The 24,186-nt window shown below is 32.3% G+C and overlaps 3 protein-coding genes across 3 annotated transcripts; all 3 read left to right on the top strand.

Annotated features, from left to right (window-relative positions):
- Nucleotides 1–6,981: 6,981 nt before the first annotated feature.
- Nucleotides 6,982–12,240, top strand: LOC110728592 (protein IQ-DOMAIN 1-like). The gene is made up of 6 exons (XM_021908232.1): nt 6,982–7,198; nt 7,316–7,405; nt 9,695–9,985; nt 10,579–11,004; nt 11,238–11,512; nt 11,615–12,240. The coding sequence occupies exons 2-6, from the start codon at nt 7,331–7,333 to the stop codon at nt 11,952–11,954; spliced, it is 1,407 nt and encodes a 468-aa protein (XP_021763924.1). The 5' UTR covers nt 6,982–7,198; nt 7,316–7,330; the 3' UTR covers nt 11,955–12,240.
- Nucleotides 12,241–12,832: 592 nt separating this feature from the next.
- Nucleotides 12,833–19,655, top strand: LOC110728584 (starch synthase 1, chloroplastic/amyloplastic-like). The gene is made up of 15 exons (XM_021908225.1): nt 12,833–13,362; nt 14,203–14,723; nt 14,898–14,975; nt 15,120–15,244; nt 15,956–16,037; nt 16,472–16,645; nt 16,793–16,874; nt 17,000–17,091; nt 17,201–17,263; nt 17,344–17,433; nt 17,988–18,112; nt 18,199–18,307; nt 18,386–18,447; nt 18,571–18,610; nt 19,024–19,655. Exons 1-15 carry the CDS (start codon nt 13,035–13,037, stop codon nt 19,177–19,179), a joined length of 2,127 nt encoding a protein of 708 aa, XP_021763917.1. The 5' UTR covers nt 12,833–13,034; the 3' UTR covers nt 19,180–19,655.
- A 2,145-nt stretch (nt 19,656–21,800) lies between these two features.
- LOC110728573 (phytolongin Phyl2.2-like) lies at nt 21,801–23,686 on the top strand. Its single transcript, XM_021908215.1, has one exon. It carries the CDS (start codon nt 22,389–22,391, stop codon nt 23,202–23,204), a length of 816 nt encoding a protein of 271 aa, XP_021763907.1. The 5' UTR covers nt 21,801–22,388; the 3' UTR covers nt 23,205–23,686.
- The last annotated feature ends 500 nt before the right edge of the window (nt 23,687–24,186 follow it).

Raw genomic sequence — 24,186 nt, 5'->3', positions numbered from 1 at the left:
ACGTCGATTGCACTACCATAAGGCGTAGGTTAGCGTTTGTCGGTTATGTTTGTGCTATAATGCGCGTTGCGTGGATGGCGCTTAGTTGTCCTTTGTTTATCACGTGGAGGTATTTTTGGAATTTGGGGTCCATTATGATTTTGGGAGGCTGACGTGGAAATGTCAAAATTGGGTCAATCGTTCAACTTTTGAGCTGATTGATTGGTGACCAAGAAATGGTACAATTTTTTAATTTACTCCCTCCGTTCATAATATAGTTTTTATTGTGCTTTTTTCACAGTATTTAATAAATAGGAAGAGAAGTGGAAAAAAGTTAGACAAAAGTGCAAGATAAATGGATAATTTAAGGGGAAAAAAAAAATGAAAAGTATAATTATAGACAAAAGTTAAAGAGAGAAAGTGGAAAAAAGTACAATGCAAGTGGATAATTTAAGGGTAAATTAGAAAGTTTAATGAATAAAATTAAAAAAAAAATAATACAACGGTCTTTACATACTATCCAAAAATAGAAATAGGAACAAGGAGGGAGTAATTTTTTTAATGTATTCTTGTGATTTGTGAAGATTTTGATTAGAGAGACTATAATTTGTAACCAAAAAATGTTGTACAATTTTTTGTATGTGGCCTGTTGTATTGTGCGGCATGGGTTTCTCGAGTTACTCAATCAGGGGTTACTCGAGTTGCCGAGATTACTCGAGTTTCTCGGTCAAGGGTTACTCGAGTTGCCGGGGTTATTCGAGTTACCCGGTCAGGGGTTACTCGAGTTGTCGGGGTTACTCAAATTACTCGATTAGGGGTTACTTATAACTAGTAATAATACAAAAGTGTTGTCAAAAATCTTAAGACGACACCATAAAAGCGATTATATATAAAATTATAAATTAAATGAGCAAAGATGAATCAACATGTGAACGCAATAATCAGTTTAATAGGAAGCAGAACATCAACATATAAGAAATTTGATTTTACAACAAAATTCATGTGAACTCATAAAATCCAAAAAACAATATCCAATAAAATTTCACTACACAATACTCATAAAAATCCTAAATAACTTGTGATTCACGATCTAAGCTAGTACATTTCTAGTAACGTTAAATGTTTATTTGTTTATATCTAATTCTATACATGGAGGAAGGAATGTAACCTTTAAAGAGGGAAATGGGTCAAATGACTATAATAAAGAATCTAAAATGCCAATATATCAACTCTTCGTTTTTGTCTTTAATATATATCTTTTTTCATGTACTTGTACGCCCTTAATTGCCAATCAAATGACAAAGTTAGAATAATAATTTTTCAACAACTAAGAAAAATAATTGAAATTTTAAGCAAAGATATAGAATTAAATACTTCGTATTTGATTAGTATGGCAAGCAAAACATGCAAATATCAAGACTTATAAAGCAATTTTTACATTCATCCAAGACCAAGGGAAGGAAATAGACAAACACCAGTTAGAATACATCAGTCACTATGCACAGATTAGGAAAATAAAGAGTAAATAATACTCACTCCAATTCTATTTGCTCTTCCACTTCGGAATCTTTTAGTAAGACAAAAAAAAAGTCAAAGTGGAAAGAACAACTAACAAAAAAAATCTGAGGGATAGTAAACAATAGATAAAATAGAAATCATTTGCATCTGATTAAAGGTATAGCCAAACAACTAATCTTATAACTTACCTTATTAAAGTTGTAGTAAAAAAAGATAAACTTCCAACTAAGTTTACTGGACATGAGAGACAAGGTAGAGTGGAGGAATTGGCCTGTGAAAAATAATTCATATACATTATGATCTTTCAGGCACTTTCACAGCCTAAGATAAACCTTGGTAAGGAAGACAGGGATATCAAAGACTATTACACTACGATTACCCTATGAAATACTATCAATTTATTGTCTAGAGTGCATTGTTAAATGTTAGAAATAGATACCCTTTAGAACTCAAAAGTGCACCCTTTAGAAATGGTAGTGATGTGAAGTCTTACAAGTATATTAATACATTCTTGATACAAAGAAGTAAGATAGTTGTATGACTTGTATGTAGAATTATCTAGGAAATCATTTTTGTTGGTAGCTCGAAAGACAACAAGATTTTGGTTTTTGCTTCTAACTATTATATAGAGTGAGTTATTCTGTTGATCCTAATTAATTTACCCACCCTTTACTTACAATAATCATAATCAAACTATCAAAATAGCCTATTAAGTCCATCATCACAGCCAGTTACATACTTAAAACAGCTATAGCTACAAGAACCATCAAATATAATGACAAAAACACACACACAACCCAAAAAAAGGAAAGAAATCAAAACAAAATAACTCATTAGCTCTATTTATAAATCACTAATTACATTATCACATTCCATCCACTCTCGCCACTTTCTATAAATATCCATTCTAAAGATTTATAGCTACAAGATCAATAGCCAAAATATTTTTAGCTATATGGAATAATATTAGTTCAATTTTATAAGTAGACAACTTAAAATAAACGTAGCAATAAAAAAATGTTTACATATTGGGCTATACATTGGTGATCTGACTCTTTAGAAGACTCTTTGAGATTAGAATACTACCATTGCTAAGGCTACTAACTTTAATCTTTATTTGACACACTCATCTATTTTTGTCGATTGAATTTCATATTCAAAATAACTCATGATTAGTTATAGTGAAACAATTTTAGTTTGAATTTCAGTCTTATAAAGGTGTGGGAGTAAGCTACTTTATATCTCATTTTGTTTTTTACAGTAACAACAATCATTGAGATGAAAAAAAAAAAAACATTATTTCTAAAAATTTAAAGAGTCTTTAAAATCATTTTTCTTATTAAATAGACTATGGCTTATTCTTTTAAGCTTTAAAAACTTTCAGGAACTTATATTAAGTTCAGATAATTTGAAGTTGCAATCAATAATATTGTTCCCGGCACATTACTCCCCTCCATTCCCTTTCCTGCACACTGTTCCTCTCCCTTCCCGGCCCCCTTACCTACACCACTGCACCCCTCCATGGCCCCTTCCTTGGACAGTATAGTTTAAAATTGGAATTTCATATAACAATTACAAAGTACAACCAAGTAATCGGCCAACAATCAAAGTTAAAGAACTTAATTTCAATATAGCATTCGAATTATATCTCAAGTCCTACAATAAGTGGAATGCGACAATAATATAATCATCCTTAAACAGGATGTATAGTGAGTTTGTGATACATGCTCTTTCACAGCAAAAATCATAAGTATCAAAACTATAATTTCATATTAGAATTCCCAATTGCAATCAAATTAAACCATCACTTTATATCACAATTTCACATTGAAATTTCAGAATACAAATTCAGAAAGAGCAATCAAATTCATGAACTGCTTTAATATTCCGTATTAAACTGTGCAAGTAAGAAAGTGGTAACTTTATACCATATTTAATTAGAAATAATAAAGGCAAAATCTAACGAGTGTCCCCAAAGCGTTAGATTAGTGAACTAAAAGAGAAAATATTAAGATAAAATAAGTATTAATTACACCGATCGGCATGTGATTTTAACATATATTCCAAAATTAGCACTATTTTAGATTATATATTAACTAGTTATCTAACGGTATGGGGTGCTCGTTAACAAGATGCAATAATAAAATAGGGTATAAAGGGAGTATATGCTTTAACTAATACTGAGGCTTTTATTTCTCAAGTGATGCAAGGCCCTCTAATAACACATGTTTGTTTATCGAGCTTAACTATCTTGATATTAGTTGGATTGGCGGTTTATGTACCATGGATGAGTATCACGTACTTGTATTTATTATCACTAAAAAATAGAGTAATCTATTAAAAGGCGTTCCTAAAAAGTGTGTCAAGTGATCCCTTTTTTTTGTTGCGCATGACGCCACATCATCACTCAAACAATGCCACATTACTCCGTATAACATAAGAATAAGGAGGTTTGAACCCTCAACCTCTTATAACAAAGATGACTATTAAGCCATCTAAGCCAATTATCAACTATGTTATTAATATGTAAAAAAAATTATATAAGTGTAAACCACAAGGTTCAATAAAATAATAATAATAATAATATACTCAAAGAATAACTCAATTTTGGTTTGACAATGACAATTACAATTTTGAAAAGCCTTTAAAAAAAACTTATCGATTGCACGTCTACAACAGTAGCAATCTGGAGTAACGTCCACACTACTCACTGATGACCAAATTAAAGCCTGAAAAAATAAATATAAAAAAATGGTCTTCAAATGATTTGAAATTTTTTGCTTTTTTTAATTTTTTTTTTCTTTTAAAAAAATTGATCAAATATGGAAACATTTACTCAACCAGCGAAGTATTCATACCGAAGAAGAAAAGAATGTTACACGCTTACACCCTCTTTATAGTAAAAGTAAAAACAACATAGCCTAGGCTTTGACTATTGATGTGGGCATTTAGTTTCGTTACTCTTTAGTCTTTACTCTAACATATGGTCAGGAACAACATTTCCCCTCAAGTTGGTTCGTCATTACTCATTACATGATCTTTCCATTTTGCAAAGTATTATGTCCATTAGTAGGTAATGAATTTATGGGTTATTGCTTAGACATTGGGTAATTGAGATTTGGACATCATATGGGTCTATTCTCCTCATCATGTATGTCTTTGTTTAGTTGTTTTTTCTTGCATCGACCTACTTCCTCTATTTTATTACTTGCAACATTTTCGACTTTTACATACACCATTTATATGCTCTATTTTAATTTGATTATTAGTTTTGATAATTTATAGTTAAGATAATATAGTCGATCATGTAATAATATCTAATTTTTACATATTGATAATTAAATTAAATATACGAAGTATTTGTGATAGAGATAATGCATTGGCAAGCATGGAGTCAGAAGTGTTGCGAGTAAAAAATTAAATAAAAAGAAAGTGCTATAAATTTAAGTAAGATAAAAAGTTACCATTTGTGACTTGATTAAATTAGGTGGTTTTTATTCACTTTTTCTTTTAAAAACTTATTTCATTGATCTGAATTTATCTAAGCTTATTAGAACTTATTTTAGTTTGAATTGAAAAAAGAAAGAGTAAACTTTACGATTAACCCTTTTAAAAACTTATACGAACTTATTTTGCCAAAACTTACTTTTTTAAAATAATGATAATTAGATGAACAAAACAAAACCTAATAGGAAAACATAATAATGAGAGGAAGGGAAGGAGAGGTTATCTATTTTCATCCTCTCCCTCTTTTATAATTCAGATCACTTCAAACTTAAAGTGATTTGAAGGAAAAATGGATCCAATTTCTTTCCCTCGGCTTTCCTCCTCTTTCCCTCCCCTTCTGTCTAGCTATTCAATAAAGTGCTAATAGTCTCTTGTGATAGAGTATATAACACGCATGTTGGTGGACAAACTCAACCACGAGTCCACGACAAACAGAAACTTAATCTTGTGGAGTGGTGAAGCCCATAATGACTTTATATACGACTCTAGCATCGATCTTGTTGTGGTAGACATATCAAGTATAATTTTACGTAGTACAAGTGTATCTTTTATCTAATTATCTAGGATACGTCAAGTAGTCTTAGGCTCTAATTTGATAAACTTTTTAGCAAAAATGTTCGGGTTCTTGCATTATAAGTTCACAATTATTAGTATTAATCACGTCACTCGATCAACTTTAATAAATATTCTACCATTCGATTGGTTTCTCAATGGACAAATAGGACGATCCAACGATGGATATGTACTTGTATATTTTTTGGCAATAAATTAATGCAGTTTAAATCAAAGTTCATCAGAAATATATCAACTAATCTGAGCTATTTAACACAGACGAGTTCGTTCAAAAGAGTATCTATTATATTAATAAATATATCAATTAATTTAAACGTACGTAGTAAAGTCCACTGGAAATTGTATGTGTTGCTTTGACTTTAACACCGAATAACAAAAACAAAATTGTCCTTTACAAGTTAAATACTCAATTCCACCCCCCACCCAACCCCCTTTTTATCTTCTTATTAATTGTAACAATAGCAAGCGTGAAAGAATTAGAGGAATTTGGAAGAAAAAGTGAAAGTAGTAGAGATATGAATATAATAGTAATATGGATTACAGAGAATGCATTATAATTGGACACATACTTTATCAAACACTTGTATATAATATATATATATATATATATATATATATATATATATATATATATATATATATATATATTTTTAAACAACTTGTATATAATACTTTATCTATCTTCGTAACTAATAACTTGTCGATTGTTACAAGTCATCACTCCTACTATGTATATCTAACAACTATCACTCTAATTAACAACCATCATTACAACTATATTGTGCTGAAAACCTCGTATGTCTAGTTTTGAAGTTATGTTTGATTCATTTTTATTACTTCGTATTTTGTTAGGATCATTATAGCCAAAAAAAATACACCCTTCGTATTTTATTATTAACTCCACTTTTCTTTTACGGCCGTATTTTATTACTTGCTCAATTTTCTTTTTTGAAAACCTTTCACAATGTTTTACTAATTTCTTCTATTTTAGTAGACCTCCAACTATTATATTTTAATATTTTTCCTTTCAACTATCATATTTTGTTCTTCTACCAACTACACTTATTTCATATTATATTATTTTCTATTATTTCTCTTAAAATTCCGCGTATGGAGAAATAGAGCAAGTAATAAAACATAAATGAAGATTTTTTTTTAGAGAGCCACAAGAGATGGTGATGAAAATCGATCACAAGATTTCTTGAAATCGGTAGAGAAACTCTAACCACTTAATTTATATGTCCCACAAAGGGAGTAATATTTGAAAGTCAACGAAATATTTTTAACAAATAAAAAATATGTGATAATATTATAAAAAAATTACGTGGCAAAATGAGATTTGATGTAGGCAGTAGAATACAGCAGAAGCAGCGGGTAAGGAAAATCCGTGAGTGAGATAAATGCCTAACGGCAATCCCGCGGTACGTCAGTTACTGCTCCTCCTCTTTACTCTCTCTCTACTCTCCTTCCTTATTTTCTCTCTCCTCCCCTGTTTCCGCACCTTCCTAATTTCTCATTATTTTCTTTCAAAATTTACCATATGATAAGACTTCATGACATAAAATGAAATGGAATATGCAATAAACCTATGTGATCCTATTCTTGACAATATTATCATAAGGTATGATCTTAGTAATATCATCATACTTCCTTTGATTCAATTCCTGAGTTACTCACTTTTCGTTTTCATTCGGTTTACATTTGAAGCTATTCATCTTAAGGTTTCTATGTTATAAAGGTTTGTCCTGCGGAAATGGGGAAAAAAGGAGGATGGTTCTCTTCTGTGAAGAAGGTCTTCAAGTCTAAAGACTCCTCGGAAAAAAATAAGGTATGTAAAATGAGAAATTTTTTTAAATCTATATTTAATCTTGATTATTTCTTTAATATAAATCGTCAAATGAGACTATTTTTTTGTTTTGTTTTTTGAATCATGTAAAATGAGATATTGCATTTTAATTAGCCTAGATATTAAAAGTAGGTTTGTTATATTCTACTTCGTATTTATGATACCATGAACTACTATCGTACTTGATTGTGTATAAATTTTACCTTAACGTTTCAAAAATAAACTAAATTTTTTGGTACACTTGTGTTTAATATTCATAAATCACGTTTCAAAAATAATTTTGTACACATTTGAGTTCAGTATTCATATGCTAATGTCCAATTTTTACCTATCTTTTTTTTTTTTTTTTTTTTATGGAAATTTTTACCTATCTTGATTGAAAGCATTTTTGTGATATGTTTAACAAAATTATAAATATTTTAGATTTTCCTGACTTATAATTCGTATTTGAAATGAAAAATAAAATCAAAAACTTAAAATTTGTCCAACCTATCAAATTTAAACATAAGTTACCTATCTATAATTTGTACATTAATTTAGAAATAGCTAAATTTTTTACTTGCCATGAATACTTCAAGTGTACAAAGAAATGAAAAGAAAGCATAAATTTACTATAACCGTACCATATTTGCTTTACAGTTTACACAATTACACTTTAAGATTTGACACGAAAATCATCTCAATTCGATTAATTTACTTAATGTTCAAGGGAAATTAACTTTTAATTTATATTTTGTAAGAAAAATCTTGTCTTGACTTAAATGGCAAGTTGCTCTTATGCATCATATAGCTTTTGAGTTAACTTTATGCTTTATTCATGTAACTAATGTCGTTAGGTAGCTATTGATGAAACCTTTATAAGGGGGAATCTAATTTATTAGGACCATGAATCAATCCTCATTGATCTGAAATGCATATGATACTTGTATATATGGTCACAAGTTGTAATCCACAATAGAATCATGGATATTAGGCTATCAACATCAACCTTAGAGATCATCATGTGTTTTATTAATGTTAGATCTCCATCATCCAACTACGATAAAGATTTATTATATTTCTTCTGTTAACTTCATTTTTATACGCCCTACACTCGATCATTCGATATAGTCGATTTGTTTTAAAGTTTAATTTTATAATGTCAAAATTTTAATGTATGGTACATGTATATCTTTGTTGATAATTAAAGAAATTAAGGGTTTTAAGTATGAATTACACTCGTATAATAAAAGTGTTGCAAGTATTAGTGAGTCGAACTTGTTTAATAGGTTTAAAATGAAAAACAAGCTGAACTATTCAAACTAGAGGTACTCGTAGTATATAGTTTATGAGGTAATAAAATTTGTACAATTAAAACGATATAGCCAATTTTTTCTCCTTTATTTATCTTTAAGTATCAAAGGAAAAAGAATATTTGTACGAGAAAAGATCTCTTACTAAAACTTGTAACACAAGCTTGGAACCAAAGAAAGGGAGGAAAGCACTAGGAAACCCACAAAAATAACTTATTGTAAGGTGAATCGTGAATGAGATAAAGAATTATCATAGCAATTGGTCCAACTTACCCAATATCATGCAAAATAGTCGACATTGATGCCTTCATAAGTTGTTAAAAAATTCTTTTGTTTCTTAAGGGCGTAGTTGTTAACTTTTGCACTATCCCTACCTTTAAAAAAAAAAAAAAGTATGAGATAATTTTTATAAATAGTGTTTAGATAATTATACCTTTTTAAAAATGTTTATTTACTTAATTGCCCCCATTTATGTTAATTAGCTCTTTTTCAAAGCTTTTAACAATAGTGTGCGGACATTTATACCCTAAAAGTATTTGTTTACATATTTTCCCTCATTAATGCTACTAACAGCTATAGTTGTGATGTAAGGCCAAACTGATACAGCTTCCCGAATATTGCTACCTATGGTGCGCGATGCGCGCGCGTTAGCTACCCTAGTTTATATATAAGTACTAACTTTAACTATATTATACTATGTACTTTGTATATAATATACTAATACTAATACATACGACTATAAATTAATGTTATTATATGAAAAATTATAGTTAAATTCGTAATATTGTTTACTTTTATTATATTAACTTTTATATTTTTTATTAATTGTATTAAGTATTAATAATCAAACTTGTGCATTAACAAATGTTTCATTTAATTGTATGACTATTCTAATGCAACAAGTACAATTTAAAAGTTATGATGAAGTACTTTGTAGTGATTTTGTTAGCACACATTCACTTTTTTTTTTCCTCTTTAGGAAAAAGCTGCCCAAAAGTGGAACAATGATGCACTAGAAATTGTGTCCGTGGAGCATTTCCCAACTGAAAGTTCCCCTGATTACACCAATGATGACAGTGGTGGAACACCTCCTACAAGGGATGACCGCACCCATGCTATAGCTGTTGCAGCTGCCACAGCAGCAGCAGCCGAGGCAGCCGTTGCAGCAGCTCAAGCAGCCGCTAAGGTTGTCCGGTTAGCAGGTTATGGCCGTCAATCTAAAGAAGAAACGGCTGCCACTTTGATTCAATCACATTATCGAGGGTACTTGGTAAATAACACGTCTCATTGCAAATTTTCAATGTTTTATACTTTCTCCGTTCATTTTTTATTGCACCATGAGTGATTTTACGCTTGCCTATGTATCAATTGTCTATTAATATCTTTAATTACACTTTTGTAAAAATTATTATAAAAATTTGATATTTGAAATGTAGATTTCAAGACGAATCTAACTAGATCCCACATAACTATATTTTTCCTTACGGATAAATCACAATTGATGGTCAAAAAACATTATGTGAATAGTGTAAAAGTCTTTATGTTGCAATAAAAGAAAAGCGGAGGAAGTATGACCCATATTGTTTTATTACCGAGTTAATTTTTTTGTTACAATTCTTACGAATACAAATTCTTTTGCTAGACAGCCTTCTTATAACTCTGTATTTAATTGATAAATGAATGTATATTTTAAATATGTGTTACACTATATTTCACGTGACAAATAGATTAATATTAATAATACAGTAAATATACTATAACGCATATTATTAGCTTACTGGTATGACATTATTTTATAGGTTAGATGTTTGATTGTGTTAAAGCAATTATAGTAATCATTTGATCGTTACTTTGTTTTTGAAGGCTCGAAGGGCTTTGCGTGCATTAAAAGGGTTGGTGAGATTACAAGCATTAGTAAGGGGACACAATGTACGGAAGCAGGCCCAGATGACAATGAGGTGCATGCAATCTCTAGTACGAGTCCAGGCTCGAGTTCGAGCTCGGAGGCTTCATTTCACCCAAAACCATCATCGCGATAATCATGGTGCTAATCATGTCACTAATGATAATTACGGTAAAAGAGACCATTGTAACAGGTCGAACACGTTGCAAGATCAACTAATCACGTCGATTAAGAGTCCAACAAAGATTAATTATGGGAGTAATAGTAATGCTGATGAGTGGGATGGAAGGCAACATAGTTTTGAGCGTATCAAGTGGAGTTCTCTAAGGAAACAAGATGCTGCCTTAAGGAGAGAGCGAGCTCTTGCTTACGCTTATAATTATCAGGTTGGTTGATTCAATCCTCACTTCATTTCTCTTTTGATTGGTGAAAAACATTTTTGTAAAGTTGTCTTACCATCATAAGACCACCTTTATGAGTCACTTATAAATTTAATATTTACACATTATGATCAAGTCATAAAGAACACTGGTGTAGATATGTTAGTATTCCTAGTCTTTGATAACATACGAGTAACATTTACAGAGATTGTGTTTTTTATTTATGATTCGAATGGCAGCAACAACACCATCCAAGCTATCTAATGCAATCAGATAATCCTCCGATGAATGAAGCAATGTTCTCAGCTTATGCCAATTCAATGGACAAACCGCCGTGGGGATGGAATTGGCTAGAGCGATGGATGGCCACCCAACAACAACAACCAATTCAAGTCTCAAATAAAATGAAATCGGGACCAAATGAGAGTACATACGTAACAGCGGTGACCACTAGCACCGATGATGTCTCCGAGAGGACAGTAGAGATGGACATGGTTGATCCACCTTATCAAAGGTATAGTAACTCTTTTATCTCCTTGTGTAAAAACATAAAATTTTCGAACTCAACTCAGTCAAAACTCAACTCGAATCTTATAAGTAGATCATTAATATACAGGTCAGATAGGGAGTCTAGGCAGTCCAGTTTTGATGGAGTTCCAAGTTATATGGCCCCAACACAATCAGCCAAAGCCAAGGTTCGAGGCCTAGGCCCATCTAAACAACGGGCCCAATCTCCTTCTCCTTGGAACCATCCTTCTCCATCAGCCAAAAGGTCACCACTTGGGCCCAATTGTGCGGACTCCTCTAGTTCTGGTGGTGGGTCGGTCCACTATCAATATGCTCACACTCCAAGCCCAAATAGTATTGGGGATCGAGGCCAAGCTCGAAAGATTGCAGGGTACAGCCCAGATTCTAATGGTAGTAGTGATCGAATGTTCAGTAATGGTTGGAGATGAAGATTTTATTTTGTGTGATGTGACCTGTGGACTTTTCTTGAACTTGATTGCTATTGTTGTTACATAATAACGTGAAAATAAATTTTGTACTTATTTATCATAATTATAACACAAATATCTACCTAATATATTGGAATATTGTGATTTTCAGCTTGTGATGTAGATTTGTAAATCGTTTAAAAGTGAGAATATGTTTTGTACTGCGTAATAGTAATTATATACAACTCTGAAGTGTGCTAGACAAATGTGTTTTCTTTAATGGTATAGATTCGATAGTTATGACAAATTCATGTGTCGATCTACGTTATTGATGTTTAACAATATTTAATCTTTTTCATAAAAAATTTCCTAAACTTTCCTGTTTAGTCTTTTATTTATGTAACTCTAGGTACATTAGGATGTATAGTTTGTACCATACCAGGTGGTGACGATGAAATGGTACATTCTTTTTTTGTTTATCCAAATCCTAGCCTCGTGAATTATAATAGCGCACAACAACTTATTGTATAATTTTGGTGATTTGTTTCAATAATTAGTGTACAAATAATCTACATAACACAATATTGCTGATTTGAATACTATTTATCGGTCCAATAAATTTAATTTAGATAAATTCAGACGAAAAGAACTAACAAATTTAACAAAATACTCCTAAAAAAAGTTACAGTTACATAATTCAGAGACGGAAGTAGTACAAAATGAAGTACGAATACATGAGAAATGACGAAAATGATATGAGAAATTTAGAAAGCAGTGCCATTCACCATCCCAAGTCGGCAAGTGTACGAGTGGGCAGTGACACATACGGTCATGGTTTATTGTCAATTTTTAATATTTACTCATTTTTTAATTTTTGGTTCACAATAATTTATACCTCACATACGGTCATTATGCTTTCACAAGATCCGTCCTTGAATATCTGACCTTTTTTACAAAAACCAACAAAAATACTCTAGAAATAGAATCAAATATTCATCATCAACACATAATTATATTCTTTTTCTCTATTTTCTTTTGATCATCTGATATTTTCATGCTATTTTTCCTTTTTTCCAATTCACCCATCTTTCTCTTCTTATAATGGAGTCTCTTTCACTCCAATCTTTTCACATAAATGGCTTAAATTATCGCTCTAAATTGAATTTTGCAAGCAACCCATCAGAATTTAGAGCAATTAACCAACTGGGTTTTGATTATTTTTGGAAACAAAGATGTAAAAGATTGTCTTTTCCAGTTAAATCTCAGTCATTTTCTGGGAAAAATGAAGGTGGGGTTTCAAGCTCTAAAGATGTTTCTTATTTTGCCATTGAAGAACAACAAGGAGATGAAGGGCATTTAGGTCATTTGATTGGTCCTGTGAAAGATGCTTCTGGTGCCATTGTTAGTTTTAACTTGTATTCTCAATCTGGTTTGTACACTCCTCTTCTTGTTTCTATAATTTATATTGCATGTTGATTTTTAGTAAGTGAAAATATTGATTGAATTTTACCAATTTGTATGAATGGATATTGTGAAAATGTTTGTTTTTGTAGATCTTAATGAATTGTTGGGATGCTATATGATTTGTGTGGTTCAATGTAATTGCAAATTAAAATGTTAGAAATTTGCTATAATTGGTAATTTTGTGTTACTTGTCATATCACAGAGAAAGGATGAAACTTGAAATCAGTAGGTTTGATAAACAATTTTAGTTGATTAGTTACATAAATAAGCTGTTTGTTGATAATATGAAGTGGACTAGTGGTTGGAGCGTTGACCGTGGAGAAGGAATGCTGCCAACTTGATGGTTGAGTAATAATTGAAATGGTATATATTTCAAGAATAAGAAACTTGACAATTACTTAGAGTGTAGGATCAATATGAGGCTATCATGATGTGATAGGATCATGTGTCGCGGCCACAATAATCTGCATTAAATTTTTAGTTTCAAGGCATTAGTAAACACTGAAGTGATCACAATTGATAATGTGTTTCATGTGTAATTGCTTTATAAATGATGGTTGTGGGCTAATGCAGGTCTTGTTATCTTGATTGATAATTTATTTTGGGGGTAATGCCGTAATGTAAAGTCAGTTGACTATGTAGTTGCTCAATTTAACTTTGATAGCAATTTCCAACTAGGATGAGGGTTTAGTTCTTAAGTTTATAGTTCATTATTTTAAAGTCTTGTTTCTTCCCGGTGTTGTTGATCAATTTAATTAATGACCACATTATGAAATTTTGAAGTTTGCTTTTCATAATTGAACAGCAAACACGGACAGTAGTGATTCAAATGTTAATGCAGTCCTGGACCTGGATAAACAGGATGAAGTGCAGGGAGATTACGATATTAAAGAAGATGTGTGGAAAGTTAGGGAAGCGACTGACAGTGAAGGAGAGGAGAAAATTTCTTCTGGATTACCGTCTAGCTTTGTTTTTGAACAAGGAGTGAGAAAGGAAATTTTGGCTGAAGACTTATTGGAAGAAACTGTTGTTGAGGGAGAGGAGAAAACTTCAGTCAAAGTAAAGTTAAGTATTGTCTTTGTTACTGCAGAAGCCGCACCATATTCCAAGACAGGGGGTTTAGGTGATGTTTGTGGCTCTTTGCCTATAGCTCTAGCTGAGCGTGGGCATCGTGTAATGGTAATTGCCCCCCGTTATATACATGGCACTGCTGCAGATAAGATTTATGCTGGCGCATTTGATGCTGACTGCCGCATCAAGGTCAATTGTTTTGGAGGGGAACAAGAAGTCGCCTTTTTCCACCAGTATAGGGATGGTGTTGATTGGGTAAGGAAATTGCATACTGCTACTACTAAAGTAATAACTGGTGGCTTGCCATATTTTTTTTTTCCAGTTTTTACATTCTATTGATAGTGCCTTTTGTGGATCTTGTATGAGATTTTAGGATATAAAATATATTTATGTCTAAATATATAGTAACCTTTTCATTCCATGTTATAGGTCTTTGTCGATCATCCTTCATATCATCGACCTGGAAACCCATATGGTGACAGCTTTGGTGCTTTTGGTGATAATCAGGTATGTACCATTTCAGGGATATAGAATCTATTTCTCCTCCCATTTGAGTAGGAGCAATTGTGGAAGTACGTTGCAATTGAGTCAGTTTGACTTGTTTTAGTTGACAAGATACAAGAGTAACAATTTTCATCTTTGGTTGGACAGTTTCGGTTCACCTTACTTTGTCATGCAGCATGTGAAGCTCCTCTTGTCCTTCCACTAGGAGGGTACACCTATGGGGAAAAGTGCTTGTTCCTTGTTAATGATTGGCATGCAGGTCTTGTACCAGTGTACGTGCTCTCTTATTTTTGACTCTAATGATTTATGTATTTTTTAAAGTTATTGAGTGATGAGTGTCGAGTTATATCATTGGGGATCATATATTAGACTCTTTGATTTGCTATGATTTACTTTTCTCAATCTCATCGCCGGAGGAGGTGGAACCATAAAGGAACGCGTAGGATTAAAGTTTTAAGCAGCAATGGATGAGCAGACTAGCATAGTTTAAAATTGGACCAGTACAAGCCATGTAATTATTATAATGTGGAGCTCATTAAATAGACTAGTGAGAGTTCCATGCCTGACCACTTTAAACTAACTTCTAGAAAATATCTTTGGTGTACTGTATTTTATTGTAATAATGCCACTTGCAACTAAGCTTGTGTAGTATTTGTTGACTAATGAGGTAAGGGAGCTCTTTCTTATGATGAAAAGAATAATTTATGTTAAGATCTGAAGTTGCTTATCCCTTATAATTTTATTGTTGTCCAGTAGTAGTTAGATGAAGTACTGTATCGTTGCCAAGAGACCTTATTCTTGATAGAATTGTTATTAAATCTTAATGCTATGACACTATGGTGTTTATTGAATGAATAGTGTTAGTCCATCAGTTAATTACCATCTATCATTGGCATTTCATATTTTATTGCTTGTGAATTTCTGATAATTTATCTTTGAGTGATCAACAGCAAACAGATTTATAATGTTGGTTGTTTTTGTAGACTTCTTGCAGCTAAGTACCGTCCTTATGGAGTTTACAAGGATGCACGGAGCATACTTGTCATACACAACCTCTCTCATCAAGTACGTTTCTCTTGTATGGTTGATATTGGTCATGTTCTTTGAGTATTTGCCATTATGTGAGTGACCACTTAATATTATATGATACCTTGGAAGATAATAAAATAATTCAATATCTCAACTTCATGCAATGCCCACATGTTATGAAGATGCAAAATTACATTTCTAACAAATGGCTAATTATACTCACTTTGGAGATCTGTCCATCTTCCAAGTTCCCTCTTTTTCTATCCTATGTTTAAAACTTTTAATTTAGGACGTTACATGCCCTTCATGCAACACAGTCTGTATCCTAACTGTAGATTTTTTTCCTTTTTAAATTTTTCTATGACTACATATTGGCAGCTTTTTATTGATTGAACACAAGTCAAATTAGAAGAAAAGCAATCCTATTGGAGAAACACTGATAATCCATATTTATATCCTGCTTTTGCTAGGGTGTGGAGCCTGCAGTAACATACGACAATTTAGGAATTCCTCCACAGTGGTATGGAGCACTAGAATGGGTGTTCCCCGAGTGGGCAAGAGCACATGAACTTGACAAAGGTGAAGCAGTCAATATTTTAAAGGGAGCCATTGTGACGGCTGATAGAATACTTACTGTTAGCCAGGTAATATTCCCTCAATTATGTATCTAGAATGTTAATTTGTTTCGTTCAGTATGCAGTATTTCATTTGGCATGCAAGTAGAATGTGGGAATAGTGTAGATACCAAACTATAATTTTATCAATTTGTCTTGCTCTATGAATGGTTTCAGGGATATTCATGGGAAATAACAACTGTGGAGGGCGGCTATGGTTTGCACGAATTACTTACCAGCAGGAAATTCGTATTAAATGGTACTTGTATATCTTTAATTTCTTATTCAATGCCCAACTTTTCTGTTCATGTACTGATGCATTAGGTATTTCGTGCTCTATACTCTTATGTTGATTTTTTTTTTAAATTTTTTTTTTTTATATAGGGATTATAAATGGGATCAATACTTCCGAGTGGGACCCATCTAATGATGCACATATTGCAGCACCTTACTCAATTGATGATCTCTCTGGAAAGGTATTAGGGATATTCAGTTCTTTGAAAAAACAAACCTTGAAGCAAAGAATCTATATATATTACAGTATATATCTCACCATCTTTTTCATCTACTTGGTGTGAATTTCAGGCTCAATGCAAGGCTGCCTTACAGAAGGAACTTGGTCTTCCTCTCAAACCTGACTGCCCATTGGTGCGACAAATTAATCCACTTCTACATCAGACTATTTAATTTACACCTTTCTGAACTAAAAATACCTTGGGTTTTTATAGATTGGTTTTATTGGAAGGCTAGACTACCAGAAAGGTATTGATATAATTCAGGCAGCAATTCCAGAGCTAATGGGAGATGACGTGCAATTTGTAAGTAGAGTTATATGACTATATCCTTAATTTCAAAATGTGGAAAAGGGGAGTTCCTGCCCAACTGGAATCTAAAGAGGGGGTAAATGCGAACAAAGTTTTCCCAGCAGAAGCCCAGAGCCTGTTTCGTTGATCTCAATCATGTCCTTCTGTCTGTGATTAGTTGCCACATTATTACAACCCCTCACAACATGATTAAACCAGATTACCCTTTAAATAGCTGTCTCCTTTCCATTCTCGCTCCATCACTCTTCTTAAAATTTAAGCTTGGAGAGTTAATCATATAATTAATTTCTAATTTTAGGATAGATCATCCACAACCTTTTCCAGACATTCCAAAATAGTATGCATGAATGAGATAGTTGAATTAAATAAATTTGATTTACTTAAATTAGCTGCTGTTTAGTTGAATTTCTTCAAGAGGAAATTTAGAAGCAATTCCCCCCTCCACCCTCCATGCAGGGCTCTTTTTTCTTCTTAGGCTTTTGATCTGTATAAAATTTTAGTGATGTGCTGGTAACACTGCTGGATGCTAACTATACTATCTGCACCAGGTTATGTTAGGGACAGGGGATTCCAAGTACGAAAGTTGGATGAGAGCAACAGAGGTGACATACAAAGATAAGTTTCGTGGCTGGGTTGGATTCAGTGTCCCAATTTCTCATCGAATAACTGCAGGGTAAAGTGAATAAATTCTCAGACTTACGAGACGTGGTAAAAAAAATACTATGTATTACTTTTGCTAACAAGAGTTCTGTGAAACAGTTGTGACATCCTTTTGATGCCATCAAGATTTGAACCATGTGGACTAAATCAGCTTTATGCAATGAGATATGGAACTATACCAGTAGTTCACTCCACGGGAGGGCTTCGAGTGAGTTTGGCTCAAGCTTTTTAAGGTTTTTGCTCTTTAGAATGCCATTACTTATAATGTGTTTTGCATGTAATGCAGGATACTGTTGAAACTTACAATCCTTTCGCTGTTGGGACTGATGATAGTGGTACTGGTACCGGGTATGTGTATCTCGAGAAATGTCTTTTGTATAGTGTGCCTTTTGATTTTCTCTTATTTGTGCTTTCTTTTTTGTATAAAAATAACCTTTCTTTGCATTCTTTTTTGCTACATGTAATTGACAGGTGGGGATTTGCTCCATTGGAAAAGGGTAGTATGTTGTTGGTGAGTTCTATTCTTTTGATCTCAATCTTTTTTTCTTTTGAGATTGAATTCTGACCATTCTTTTGATGTATAGATCTCTGTATTTCCTAGGATCTAGTTCCAGTATCAGTCAGTACATAAAGAATGAAAAGATAAAATTTGCTCTTGGACTAATACAGGTCTTTTTAATTGATAATGAGATTATTCTTGACACTAATTTTCTTGTCCCGCTTAAAGTATACACATGGCTTTGTGAAGTATAAGCCTTAAAATTTGATCTCGGGGATCAATAAATTAGTTCAATTCTATTTTTTTTGTGGTACATTGATGCATGTTGTACAATTTAGAGATGGGATACTAAATTCTATTCCTTCCTCGCCTTTCCTCCCCCCAATTTTAACTCGAACTTTGTTTTGGGCTGTGTGCACTGGCAGGCCCTGAGGAATGCTCTGAAAACATACAGGGAATACAAGGGTTCATGGTTAGGGTTGATGAAGAGAGGCATGCAACAGGACTTCACATGGGACAGTGCTGCTGCCCATTACGAGCAGGTGTTTGAATGGGCACTCACTGATCCTCCATACTGTTGAGATAAGAGAGAAAGCCGAAAATATAAAATTTATTAAGCAAGAATGGAGCATGGAAGCTTGCTGCCCATGGTACTAATAAACATACTAAGAATCTCTCTAGTTGGTTTGCTGATGAATTAAAGCAATCCCAGCTACTACAAATCGAGTCAGCAGCACAGAATCGGCTTTCTTTCTTCTATTCTACTCCGTATCATTTTTGTAGGTTGGTTATAAGCAAGTCTCCTCATCTCTTGATCTTGTAATTAGTAAGCAACCACACTCTATGCTCTTTGTATGTAGTGAGAATTTTTCTTGTAAAGTAGTACTAATAGATTAATTAATTTTCGAAGATAAAGAGAAAAATAATGAAGTGGATAAAATCTATAATAAAATTAAAAAGAACAAATACAGTTTCGATTAATTGGTCCCAATTTAGAAAGAAATGAGAGTGATGGTCAGTACTTTGATAGAGATATAAAGGTTTCGTGTTTTGAATATACTCTATTCCATTTATTCTATTATATTGATGCATAATATAACGTTCTGTAGCATACTTTTATGTCATAATGACTAACATATTCTATAAATGTCATTTATATATGAATTACTTTCATAATGCTACTTCTTCGAACTTATTAGCAATCTATTTTAAGTAGAGTTTAACCTTAAAAAAAAAAAAACACGACAAGTATTTAAAAACCGAGAGAGTATAAATTATCACGAGTTAAAATTCCGGTACTTTTTAGCGTACGGACTACGGAGTATTTTATTAACCTAGATTCCTCATGCCTCACGAGTGACGGGTCATGAACATCAAGTACAGCCAGCCTAATGTTAATGTTGATGTATGTTTTAGATGAATACTAATATTGTATAGAAATGGTGACAAGCTGGTAACACCTAAAATGGTGACAACCTAGTTATACCTTTGCTGACATGTGTCAGATCTTAACTAGATTTATCATTTTTTAATCTTATTAATTTAGTTTTTTATGTTCGGTTGATTTTATACATCAATTTCTCTTTCCAAAGTGATTAGGCATACTAGTTTAAGTACATCAACAAAGATGATCTGGGATTAATTTAGCCTAATCCTTGATATAAAAATTTTCTTGTTGTTGCTGGACTAAGGGACTGTTTTTCTTAAACAACAAATTCAAAAGATTCAAGGGTTATGTATTTGTTTTGTGATTTGGTGTAAACTTCTTCAATTCTCTTTTAATCGTAATATACTTCATTAATTTTATGAAGTATCTTAAGTATCTTTAGAAATTATAAATAATTCATGTTGCAATTAGAAGGAAACAATAAAAGTTTATACTGATTAGATAGTGCAAGTACTTAAGTCTAACTTTTTGCTTGACATTAATCACTAAAATGTTCAACAATAAACTTATACCATGTTTTTTTTTTCTTACTGTATAATTAATATTCCCATCATTCTTTTTTAAGTTGTAGCATTTGAAAAGATGCAAAGCTTTATTCATAATTATTCATTAAATCTCTGAAGAACAAAAACAAGACAAATATTAAGTGACAGCTAAAGTAAAATATCAGCATTACTTATAAGAAATACTTTAAAGACAACAAACTTGACTGAACAAACACTTTAACATGCTAGTACGGAGTACATTCAGTCATTCAGCATTATCTTTTAGATAATATGTTCATCAAAAGACATGATTTAACATGTAGATGTAGAAGCAAACTGATGGTGAAAGGCTTTGAAAAGAAAAGGCCAACCAACTCTTGAAGAATTCTGACCAACCAAGTTACCTTTGCTTGATTCATGGCTCTAACTCAATCTAAGTCTATGATTTGGCACTAATAGAGTGATACTAGAGACAAAATAGTAGTCCATATGAATATGATTGACCTTCTAAAATAGAACATGAAGCTCAATCAAAATCGAAGAAACACACGGATAAGGTCAATTAAGATGCAAGTGCATCTAAAGCTAAGGTGCTATATACATTGGCTCAAAGTTTACACCTTAAATATAAGTTAGTATAACTTGAATTTTGCGGGTTATTGCTTCTGTTTGGGTTCAGTTATCGTTAACTAGATTAAATATTGAGTATATTATAACATGATTATTATTTTCGAATAACACTAATCAAGGTCGTCATCAATTTCATAAAACTATAAAACCAATACATCTTTTTTTAAATGAGAAAAATTGTTCCAATTGTAGTAAGGTATAAAATCTATAGATACATGAATCTCTCTTACATAAAAACCAAACTTTATACCGAAAACAAACATTTACCAAATTATTCATCATAGATATCAATATGTGTAATAAAGTCATACTACCACAGTACCACATCATCCTAATTATTTGATATTAGATATATCCTACTATTGAAAACCAAATATAAAATTACGGAGAATACAATTAACACATAACAACATTTAAATCAAAATTTAACTTCTCTTTCTATCTGAAATTAATAATCACGTTGATAATGTACTCAAAAAAACCAGTGACATGATGATCGATATCTAAATCCGAACTAGAGCAATAACTCACAAGATTCAAACTAAGAGTAAATTTGGAATCTTCCAAGATGACTAGGGAAGCTTTTAAGACCCCATATATGATATGTCCCATGTTTCATAAATGAATGAATTATGAATGTAGTTTTTATTTTTTTTTATGCACAATTATGAATGTATTTGTAATCTCCCGCTATTAAGGCCAAAATTGTCAAAAAAACCAAATTATCCATCCCACTTCTACCTCCACCTCCCTCCACCTTTGATGGATCCTCCTCTGCTTTCGCTGTAAAAATTAATAATTCAATTTCTCTTTCTTTGATTCCAAACCCTAGATTTCTGTCTCCTTCCTAAGACCCCCTTTGTCTTAACTTTCTCTCTCCTCTCTTCTTCATCTCCAATCTCAAATTCATCACTCTCAAAAACAAGAAAAAGAGGAGGTCATAAGAGCAAAACTTATTCAAATCAATCCCAAATGTTACCAAACATCGATTTATCACCTTGATTGATTTCCCAACCAATTTTTTGAGATAATTTTGTGGGTTTTTTTTTGGTAATTTCATTGGTTTCCCACGTAAATTAAGCTATATTTTTTTTTTTGTGGGTTTTGATTTGATTAATTGATTGATTACCCACTAAAATTCCCCTGATTTTCTTGGTGGGTTTTCAATTTTTTGATCAATTAATCACAAATTTGATCTGGGGTTTTTTATTTTTTGAGGAAAATTCCAATGATTTCAGACCCAGATCTCGTACGCTACGCTTGCGTAGCTCATCATCGTTCTTTAGATTCATCAACGATTTTGGGCGAGTTCAACTCAGCTGACTCGGCGCTTCAACAACTCGCTCATCAATGTCTTCACTCTGTTCCACCACATCACAGCATTTTTTCTCACTCATATCGAAATCAAGCTTATACCTTTTTGCTAAATGATGGGTTTGTTTATTTTGGGATATTTGATTCAAAATTGAGAAAATCTGATCAAATTCAATTCTTGGGTTGTTTGAAGGAAACTTTTCATCATATAATCAATGGAAAATCAGATATCAAGTTTTCAAATTTTTGCCTTCAAGGTGAGCTTCACCCAATTTTCCATAAATTGTTGTCAAATAGTTGTGATTTTGATGCATTGCAATTAATCCCTAATGGTGTTCATAACAACAATAACTCGAAACCGGTTTCGAGTAAGAACAAGAAGATTTTGTCTGTGTCATTGTTGTCTGCCTCCAAGATATGTAAAGGAGTGAAGAAGAATAAGTTGTTTGATGAGAGAACAAATAGTGGTGAACCTTTGGTTGATGATAAAGTTGATTTGTTAAATGAGGGTAATTTTGATGTTAGTGAGGTTAAAAATAGGGAAATTAATACCCCAAATGGTAATTTTTTGATGGATGGTGGTGTTGGTGTTGGTGTTGGAAGGCATAAAGCTAAGAAAATATGGAGAAGACATGTTTGGATTGTGTTAGTATTGGATTTGGCTGTTTGTTTGATTTTATTTGGGATTTGGTTGTTTGTTTGCCAAGGGTTTCAATGCATTGAAGGGTAGTAAAATCCATCTGAATTTTCGGTATTCGATTTCGACAAGCTTGTTCATCATCTTGGATGTGTTCTTTTTTTTGAAATTCAAGGTCATTTGGTTGATCTTGGATTTTGTGGATTTGATGTTGAAGACTAGCATCATGAAGTGTTTTACATTTGATCTTGCTGTACCATCAAGTTAACTCAGTTTTATGTCCAATAGAGTAGGAATTACTTTGGTGTGTAATTCAAAAAGTGGGGGATGATTTCATGTTTTTGAGCTTATTTGGTCTTAGCTAATATGATAATTTGGGGTTAATATTTAGTAACCCTTTAATTTGTATTAGTTGAGGATCAATTAGCTTTTGTTATGCATAATACATCCCCTTGATAAATCTGTTTTAATGTAATTCTTTGAAACTGTGTATAGGAGGAAACCATCAATATGTTACTTGTGCAGGCTGTTTCAAATTTTAATGGATAGGATTATAACCTTTCATCTTGTTTCAAGTATGTTCTTTTACTTCTGATTCATTGAATCATGGCTAATTTTTTGGTTTGTGTTTGATGATGATGTATACTTTGGTTGAGCAATCATTTTCTTTCCATGGTCCCTAGTCTTTCACCAACTTGTTTTTAAACATTTGTATGCCCCTTCTCTGATTGTAATCTAAAAAAGTACTATTTACAATTATTTTATTTTTTAAGGATAAATTGATAGGTTATAGTTGTAATGTAGGAGCTTCTAATATTCAAATTTCAAAATTGTTAAATATGGTAGCTTCACAAAAAAAATAAAAAAAAGATGGCATCACCCTTGCATTTAGGCGGGAAAAAATTTATTATGTGAGTGACATGTGGACAGTGATGACGTCAACAACGTTTTGTTTTAGTAATAGTTAATAGATTGCAATATTTAGGCTTTTCGCTATCGTACATTTTTGCCACTCATGGCCTTGTTTGGCAAATGGGTGTTGGCGGTTGGCTGGTTCACTTGGTTTGTTTGACAA

The sequence above is a fragment of the Chenopodium quinoa genome, unplaced genomic scaffold, assembly GCF_001683475.1.
Source record: "Chenopodium quinoa cultivar QQ74 unplaced genomic scaffold, ASM168347v1, whole genome shotgun sequence".
NCBI lineage: Eukaryota > Viridiplantae > Streptophyta > Magnoliopsida > Caryophyllales > Amaranthaceae > Chenopodium > Chenopodium quinoa.
This window is presented reverse-complemented; position numbering and strand designations above follow the sequence as displayed.